Consider the following 9,183-nt stretch of genomic DNA (forward strand, 5'->3'; position numbering starts at 1 on the left):
GAATTAATACAAAAGAGAAACTCTATGACAGAAAGTAGTAATGAAACGTTTGCAGAGTCGGGAGATGTTTTAGACTGGACAGAAGAAGATACTTACAAATTTCGTCTTACTTCTTTTAAAGATGATTTGAAATATTGGTTTCAGCACGGTTTGTATGCATAGGTGTATACAACTTCTTTGATTCAACGAACGTGTTTTAACTGACTTTGCTGTTTTAATATTGAAACTTTGTATTTAGAAAATGTAATATATCCGGCAATATATCGCAATACATTGATCTCGTGGTTAGATGATCTGGAAGATTTAAGTATTTCTCGACCTGCCAAAAGAGTGCCTTGGGCAATTCCTACTCCTTCTGATGAATCTCATACAATATATGTATGGTTGGATGCATTGGTAAATTATTTAACTGCAGTGGGATATCCAGATAATTCGTTTAAAAAATTTTGGCCACCAACTGCACAAGTAAATGTCTTTATTTTATTCAAATATAGAATAACATTTAAAATTGAAGAAATCTATGTGAAAATCTAAAATTATTTACAAACATAGGTGATAGGAAAAGATATACTGAAATTTCATGGCATATATTGGCCAGCATTTTTAATGGCTGTTGGTCTTGAACCACCGAAACAACTTTTGTGTCATGGGCATTGGACTATTGAAGATAGCAAAATGTCAAAATCTAAAGGAAACGTAATTTCACCCTTTACAACTGCAAAAGACTTTACAGCAGATGGTTTAAGGTACTTTCTTTTGCGAGAAGCAGTGCTGCATGCAGATGCAAGTAAGGAAAATAATATGCAATATTATATTTAAAAGCAGCGATCTTCGTTTTGATATCTAAACAGTTTATTTCTGTTTTGTAGATTTCAGCACGCAAAAAGTTCAAAGAATATTAAATGCTGAACTTGCCGATACACTAGGAAATTTAATTAATCGATGTTTGGGTAATACTATTAATCCAGGAGGGATAATATATAACGCGGCCGAATATAAAACCATTTTAAGATCCAAGATAGCTCTAGAAAACATGAAAGCTTTGGAAGAATTGGGAGAAAAAGCTAAGAAACATTACGAGGAAAATCATTTGCATCATGTAGTAGATGCTGCGATGAATACATTACGTATTACTAATCAAATGTTTGATCGTCATCAACCATGGCTTTTAAAAAAATCTGAACATTTCGACTCTGCAAAAGAACTAGAGTCTGTGATATCTTTATGTTTCGAAAATATACGAGTGGCTGCTCTAGTATTATATCCTATTTTACCTAGATTAAGTTCCGATCTTCTTGATTTTCTTCAAATTCCACAAGTAAATCGCACTTGGGAAGATACAAAACCGCTTCATGTAACGGGTACATCGATCGAAAGAACACCCATCTTGTCAAAGAAGGTATTTTTTAGAAAAATAAAAAATTAAGAAAAGGCTGAGTACGTAAATTATTAATACTAAATAGGTGTGTGTGTGTTGGTATAGGATAATAAGGTTGTAGTAAAACATTTCAAATTTAATACTCGCGTGGAAGTCTTATGCTAATATATTTACAGAGAACGGTCATTCAGTTATATCATTAGTATACATCAACATCGTGCACGTGTCATTCCGACAGGAGAAATATAGTTGTGATTTTTTGTTACGTTGTTTTATCTTTAACTTTCGTTTTCCTCTCGTCGGAATACAGTACACTTTGCATATCGCTGATATAGATGTATGGAAGAGGCTCGACGAGCGTCAGTTTCGTTTCGCGAGGATTTCTCCTTCGTTTGGATAAATGACGCAGATTTGAGTAAGATTCGACGGGTTGCACAACGCTCTTTTGCGACACGTTAGCACCTAAACGAAACATCGTTTACAATGCAAAAACATGTGTAACGCGTGTTGGTGTCCCGTCAAATAGAAAAATAAATAAATGACTATTTACAAGATGGAAAATGAATCTGAGCGGGTTCCACCGCGATCCTATCATTAATTACAATTGCTTTATGAGAATGTATTCTAAATACTATACTCGAATTTTTCTACCCACGAATTTTGCTGTTTTTTTTTTTTTGTGTTTTTTCCTTTCCTTAGTTTTAAATTGATATCTTCCTGTTCGATTTCTAGACAGTTCCCCCGTTTATCTTTCCTTTTATTGTAAGAGTGAATTATGTCTCATGGATATGTTTTGAACTACCTTCTGGTGATTGTCTTTACGTTAATTTTCTTTTTTACCGTCTATTTGTATCGACAAGTTCTGTCCCCTTTTCATCGTTCACGGATAAAAAATATTGGATAAAAAAATTTACATCGTAACTTTCGCTGTTTGTGCAACTTCTCTACAGCGTGGAGTAATTTAAATCTTTTTGGCGCCAAAATATAGGAAAAGAAGAGAGAAATGGACAGAGAGAGAGAGAGAGAGAGAGAGAGAGAGAGATTTTTGAACTTTTCCTAACACGGATGCATTTGATATGTAAGATAGCTATTGCTTACGATGGTAATTCTCTTAAATATAAGTTTTTTCATCTTCGTTTAATTCGGATTGCGTTGCTTTTGTTTCGATACACACGATATAGACGATAAATACGAAGAATCCTCTGAGAAGAAAAGTTCAAAATCATTCTCAACCTCTCGACAGAATTTTGTACATTTTCCTGATCGTATCTGCCTGAATGATGAAATGGTAAGCTTTGTCGTTCAAGTCAGCGATGACGATTACGGTTATGTTTAAAATTTTTGTACGATCCATCTACAGAGACCTTGAAAAATTCAGCGCGTGACATTTGTTCGCGAGACGCTCCTCGATTCGATCGCAGAAATATTCGCAGAGTATTTTCGGATCCAGAACGCACAGTGTTTACACACACAAAATTTAACGACAGGAAGGACGAAATGTTTTCGAGTTTTGTCCGCGGTTTTATTTACGTGTTAAATGGTTGAGTGTAAGCTGCATAAGATCGATAACCACGATGAAAAATTGGGAAGCGCATTCGGTCACGAGATTTACGGAAGGCGAGACGCACGCCCTGACGTCTACGAGCGCAAATAGCGTTCGATAGGAAGATCGATAAATCGAGCGAATACTCGAGTCGAATTATATCGCGCTGACGATAGTATCGCGGTGTCTTTGCGCCATTATTCCGACCTGACAACTGTCCGCGCTCGATCTTGGACTAATATTACATTCGATCATAGACCCGTTTCGTTTCTGCACGACCACGGATCGAAATTCTCCACACTCGCTGGTCGACGGCTGATTTCCTCGGGCACGTGCACCCTTCGTGAGGATTCTCTTGAATGCTTCTCGGAATTCTGTGTTGAAGATGCTGTAGATGATCGGATTGAAGGCCGAGTTACTGTAGCCGAGCCAAGTGAGTACCTGTTACACAAAAATTTTGATTTCCTTTCGTACTTTAAAGATATTTTTCGATGCAGCAGGTATTATCTAATTTCGTATTGTTTAATGGCGTCGTTTACGAGATAATGGCGGGAAAGGGGATTATTCGAACGACTGGTAAAGTAAAGTGTTTTTCAATGAAATAAGAAAGAAATGTTCGTACTTGGAACGCTCGGACTGATATGCAGGTCTTGCAATATGCAGCGACGATATTTACGCAGAAAAAGGGTACCCAGCATATTAAGAAGACGCCCATAATTACACCGACTGTAATGGCGGCTTTATGATCGGACACATGATAAGGACTCGTCGGCTTCGTTTTTGTTTGTGGTTTTGGCGGTTTGTTGCGAGTGCTTTTCGAGCGAAAACTTTTGGCCATTGAGGTGTCCGGCAGTTTCGTTACTGCACGGATGCTTTTTACGTGTTTCTGTGCGTAGCAATAGAGCCTGGAAAAAAGCATCAAGTGTGTCCGTTTAGAAGGTAGGTTTGCTCCTAAGAGAGAATTATCTTATCTGTCTAATTGAAGAAATAGTTTCTTTTAAAATTACTTGCAATTCACCTGCAATAAATTCCCAGCATTACGATGCAGGGCACGTAAAAAGATATAGAGGAGGAAACTACCGCATAGGTGGGTGTAAGGTCCAAGGCGCACGTAGGGTGTTTCTGAAAGATAAAACGATCGGTATGGGGGACGGCTCTTTCTCCACATATCGATATCAACAATAATACATTATACAAAGAAAATAAAGAATAAATACATATGCAAGGGAAGTAGGTAAGTACACACCTCTTTGCCATCGACGTAAATTACGGGTTCGTCTGCTCGATGAAGGCCTAGGCTGATCGGCACGAAGGATATGAGTCCTGCGAGCAACCAGACAATAGCGATTCCAGCAAACGCGACTCTTCTCGTCACCCAGCGGCCGTATCTGATCGTAAAACGGTATGGAACGTTATTTTCGGACGAGCCAAAGATAAAAATGATAGACTTGCCTGAGAGGATCCTTTATATGAATGTAACGATCGAGGGAGATTGCGCAAAGGTTGAGAATAGAGGCAGTGCTGCACATAACGTCAAAGGCGATCCAGGTGTCGCAGAATCGTGGACCAAACACCCAATAGCCGAGGAGATCGTTTACCCCGGCGAATGTCATAACCAGACAACCGACGAACAGGTCGGCGATCGCCAGGGAGGCGAGGAATAAGTTTCCTATCCTCCGTAAACCGCGGTCCGTGTAAATCGCCACGCAGACTAGAATGTTGCCAGCGACGGATAAAAATATCAGGATCAGGAAGAGAAATCCTGAAAGAAATGTTGGAACGAACTGGACTAGTGGAGAATCGATCGAGTTTGTTCAATTAGTATCACTCACCCCTCGAACAACTCTGATCGGAGATACATAATCTCTACATCCAACGCATGCTGATATTAAAAGGTTCTTTTTTTTCTTTTTTCTTTTTTCTTTTTCATTGTGCAATACAATAACTATGAAATGCGTGCGTAAATAGATTAGATAATGTTCGAGTTAAAGGAGAGAAACGAGCAGGGAAGATGAATGCATTATTACAGCAGGGCAAAGAATACGAAGCAGGAAATATCGGTGTGCTTTCTCCAAGAAAATGGAATATTTAATATCAGGATAAACAAGCAAATTGTTTAGTACAGTACATATCCATATACCGGTGCATAGGGGAATATGGAAAGGACGAAGAAAGGAGGAAAGATATGTAGAACGGAGGACGAAACAGGAAGAGAACAGAGAAGGGATATAGCGAGCTTAGATAAAAGTTTTCGAATGAAGGGCCTCTCCCAGAGGGTTGTCTTCGAGGGGCGAGTCGCGATCGATCAAATGGGAAGTTTAGCGAACCAACTAGAAGCACCGACAACAGTGAGAAACTGTCTTCAGGCAGATCTTCTTCCCCGTCTGTCAGGTTATTCTGTAAACAGACGAACAGATTTTTTACAATATGTATCATTAAGAAGAAACGTGTGAGATGATCATCTTTGTCGTTTCTAATACGAGTTTCTATACTGTGTATATTCTTTCTCCTTTTTTTCCCTTGGGAATAGAGAAAGCCTGTTGGCCATCTAGATATGTACCACCACGGGTTTCCCACTGAGAATAGGGACACGGTGTAACGTGCTTCTATGTATTTTCTCCTGATATTTTCCCCGATATTTCACGCCAAAGCTGCAGATACACCGGGAATACTCTTGAGATTCGTATTCACGGAAAATCGATACTACAGACGGACCAAGATGACGTTGGGTTTACAGACTCTTTACTTCTGCTTGAACGCGTTGTCTGTCAACCCGTTCTCTATCCCATCTCGAAGACACGTAAAAATATCGCGAGATGAAGGGTAATACTAGCGTGAAGCAGCTTGTGCCACGTATCTTTCTATGAATAGTCTGAAACTGTTACTATTCCTATTCCTATTCCTATTCCTATTACACTTACTTACATGCTAATCCTTTTCCAATATTTTTACTACACGGTTGTTCGTACGATATTCACAGATCGTGTTTATCGTCGATTTTCAAAGAAGAAACGAAATAAAGAAAAATACTCGAAATACTTTTTCCTCAAAAGTCACGGTACCCGGTTTCACTTTTAAGGTAAAGGTCACTTTTTTCTCGTTGGGAAAAACCTCGGTGCACCGTTTGCCGGTGCATTGATTTTCTGAACGTAGTGCAACATATGTATGTAGAGTACCCGCGTCTCCTTCGTGAACGTATTACTTAATTAGAAAATTCAAATCAACAAAGCGACTAGTCGTTTGCTACTTTTCCTAGAAAATTCAATTGTATTTGTAACGCTCGCGAAGAAATTCCGGTACAGCCGAGAGATAACGATGCAGCCTCTCGATTAATGACGTTCCGCTATTCCACGTTCGTACGGATCTTCCATCGTGTAGTTATCAAAGAAAGGAAGGATTCGTTTAACAGGAGGGAAAGGTGTCTCGTAAATATCAATGTTTTTTCGACAAGCTGTAAGAATCCTCCCTTTTCTTCCCGCTCGCTGCGATCTACGCTCCATTTATTCCGACGACGTACATATACACACCGCTATGCCATACCATACGCGTTGCTACGAAATAAAAGATCCATTCGTTTCCAGGCGGCGACGTATAAACGCGTAAGGTATGTACACATATGTATGCGGTAGAAGAAAGAAAAGAAAGAGAGGAAAGAGAGGATATAATTTACGATTCGTTCTCCTTCGTTCTCCTTTAGTCTCGAGGGACTAATTGCTCTTCCGGTTGAATTTGCAACATCGAAGTTGGCCTTCGCTAGTTACGAACCCCATCCCCGTTCGAGCAAATAACCTGAGAGGGTATCTCGACGTGTGGAATCTTTTCTTTCGATGAAATCGAAGGGTTGATTCGAGAACGTTTAAATTGAGAAGGATGTTTGTTGGCTGGTATCGAAATACCTTTCTTTTCACCCCTTTCGCAAATTTATCTTCCCTTTTCACTCGTCCTCGCGATCATACCGAGAGCTTGAAAGTTTTCCAAGTTGTTGTGGAAGTTGAGAAGGACTTAAGTTCGCTCGACGTCGACCATTAACGATACATTTAACGCGAAACGCTAAATGCTCTCTCCGTTAGAGGTACTCTGGAAGTTTGTCGTTTTTAACGCTTTTATTTTATCTAAAACAGCCCGTTATCGCGAGTTGCGCGACCGTACTCGTTTGGCTCCAGCGAGGAAGCGCAAAAGTGGTGTAGCTTAATGAAAAACACGCCGTCGTTGCTGACAATGATGAATCTCTCGTTGAACACCGTTCGTTTCTGAATTGCCACGGTTATATGGGAAAAATCGGGGAGATTTTCACGTTTCGTCGAGTGTTAGGACGGCTTTAGGCTGTCGTTGTATGATTTTCGGCATGTAGGTGCTGGAAAGTTTGGCGGGTTAGTGTAAATTACGGAGTCCCCGAGCGATAATCGCACCTGTTGGCTGGAAGGTTGGTCGGGAATCAATTTGCAGAAGTTCTTGGCTCCGCGCGGCGCAGCGTGCTCATGCGAAAGGAGAAGCGGCGACTCGCCGATATCTCGTTAACCCGAACCGATTTCACGGATTAAACGGTCGGATCATTTTGCACCAAATGGGAAGTGCAATCAAACGCGACTTTGTCCGGATTTTCTCGATGAATAGCTCGCTCAAACTTTCCTCGAGTTCATGCCGCTCCGATAGTTGAACCTCCGTTGGTCAAAGTAAATCGAATATTTGCTTCATTTTTCATTTACAATCTATATAAAAAAAAAAAGAATATTCTTTTATCGAGGAATAAAATTGCACCGGTAGTGGAACAGAAAATATGTTCCGTTTCCCTGAGCCTGGGATATAGAACAGAGGCTTACGGTGCAATAAATCTCGGCGCGATCATAATACCTCCTATTCCCGCGTAAATTTATATTCGATATTTCGCTATTGCTCGCGGCAAGCGACAAGTATTGTATAATAGTATAGCACGTGCTACCATTGTTTCTTCGTTACAATAGGTGTGAACGTAACACAGAGCCGGGCACGGGAGAATCTTTTAGAGCAAAAAGCTGTGCATTTCGGTTGATAAGCCGCTCTCTCGTGTATCGCGTTGCTTTCGGAATTCGAATATCGTCGGATATTGAACACGGCTGACAAGCGGTATTTTGTTTTTCCCAAAAACCTGTACCCATATACAGAGTGTCATCGTAGCGAGAAGCGGAAAGCGGAAATGCGATACGGGCGTCGGAGAGGGAATTTTGGAAATTCACGCGACGTGGTCCACGTCGTCGTACATATGTATTTCAGTTCGGGACGATTGTCGAGGAAATTATCCATCGTTTTTTCTTTTCTCTTCGCCACAGATTCGATACCTTATTCAATACCCGATTTCGGATTCGTCTCTCGGTAAACTTCGTTTATGTAATAAAGCTTCAACGCTCTAATTCTGCGGAATGAAATATGTTTAAAGTAATGCACCGGCGCCGCTTCCAATTAAGTTTGCCCGTGTTTAATGAAAACACGTTTTCGGCTTCTGTAACAGCTAACAGGTCCATTTTCCGCGTATTATTCGCGCATAAAACGTGCCCCCTCTCGTCGAAAGACCGTGGAACAGATTATGTATCTCGGTTAACCGTTTCTCGTATTTGAATTTTCGAATTTGCTCCTTCGTTCGACCGTACTTCTGCCCGCGGCTTAAAGCCTCCGGTGTAGAATTTATTTGAAATCTCTTCTTGACCATCGTCCAATCTCGTGTCTCGGCAGAATTTTGTCTGGTGCGAGCGGTGTGATATCAGCCAGCTATTGTATTCAATAACGTGGATTCCGCTTGGAGAATTCGTAAGGGCGCATGTCCGCGCTAATTGGAGCATTAATGGTCTCGTTCGTCACGACTATGGTGCAGCTGCTATAACAACATGGTGGTGATATCACTGACCATCAAGGACCACCAAGTACTGTCTAATAGAATTTAAGAGGAGTGAAACAAAAGGTTCTTCGAAAGGTTTCAAAATGGGCTGGTGTGGATAATAAAGGAGGATTTATTCTTATTACGCGGTAGATATTTTCCAATTAATTCCAAAAAGGATTATCGTACGGTTATTTTAACGGTAAGTTTCAATTCGCCGAAGGATTTCAATATAATTCTACGCCTTCCTCTATTTTTTCTTCTCTTTAATCGAATGAAATGTTCCCCGTGTGCGTGCGTATTCCTATTGTTACTTCCCGGAAGACAACGATTCAGTTTTAGCCCTTAATTTGCATTCCATAGTTGAACATCGCGCGGTGATATCGTCGAATCCAGTGAAATATTCATAAACCG

General features: G+C 40.5%; 2 protein-coding genes across 2 annotated transcripts in view; one reads left to right on the plus strand and one right to left on the minus strand.

The window, feature by feature from the left end:
• Positions 1-1,426, plus strand: part of LOC108577881 (methionine--tRNA ligase, mitochondrial-like) — a 3,423-nt gene extending 1,997 nt beyond the window's left edge. The window contains exons 6-9 of the mRNA XM_017941100.1: positions 7-148; positions 239-465; positions 553-787; positions 870-1,426. Of these exons, the coding sequence (XP_017796589.1) occupies positions 7-148; positions 239-465; positions 553-787; positions 870-1,426 (1,161 nt within the window). The remainder of the gene's footprint in view (positions 1-6; positions 149-238; positions 466-552; positions 788-869) is intronic.
• A 1,651-nt stretch (positions 1,427-3,077) lies between these two features.
• LOC108577916 (dopamine receptor 1-like) overlaps positions 3,078-9,183 on the minus strand; it is a 31,620-nt gene continuing 25,514 nt past the window's right edge. The window contains exons 2-7 of the mRNA XM_017941147.1: positions 5,249-5,318; positions 4,374-4,683; positions 4,168-4,309; positions 3,940-4,043; positions 3,544-3,826; positions 3,078-3,362 (exon numbers count right to left, since the gene is read on the minus strand). Of these exons, the coding sequence (XP_017796636.1) occupies positions 3,078-3,362; positions 3,544-3,826; positions 3,940-4,043; positions 4,168-4,309; positions 4,374-4,683; positions 5,249-5,318 (1,194 nt within the window). The remainder of the gene's footprint in view (positions 3,363-3,543; positions 3,827-3,939; positions 4,044-4,167; positions 4,310-4,373; positions 4,684-5,248; positions 5,319-9,183) is intronic.

Source organism: Habropoda laboriosa, unplaced genomic scaffold (assembly GCF_001263275.1).
Source record: "Habropoda laboriosa isolate 0110345459 unplaced genomic scaffold, ASM126327v1 scaffold801, whole genome shotgun sequence".
Classification (NCBI taxonomy): domain Eukaryota; kingdom Metazoa; phylum Arthropoda; class Insecta; order Hymenoptera; family Apidae; genus Habropoda; species Habropoda laboriosa.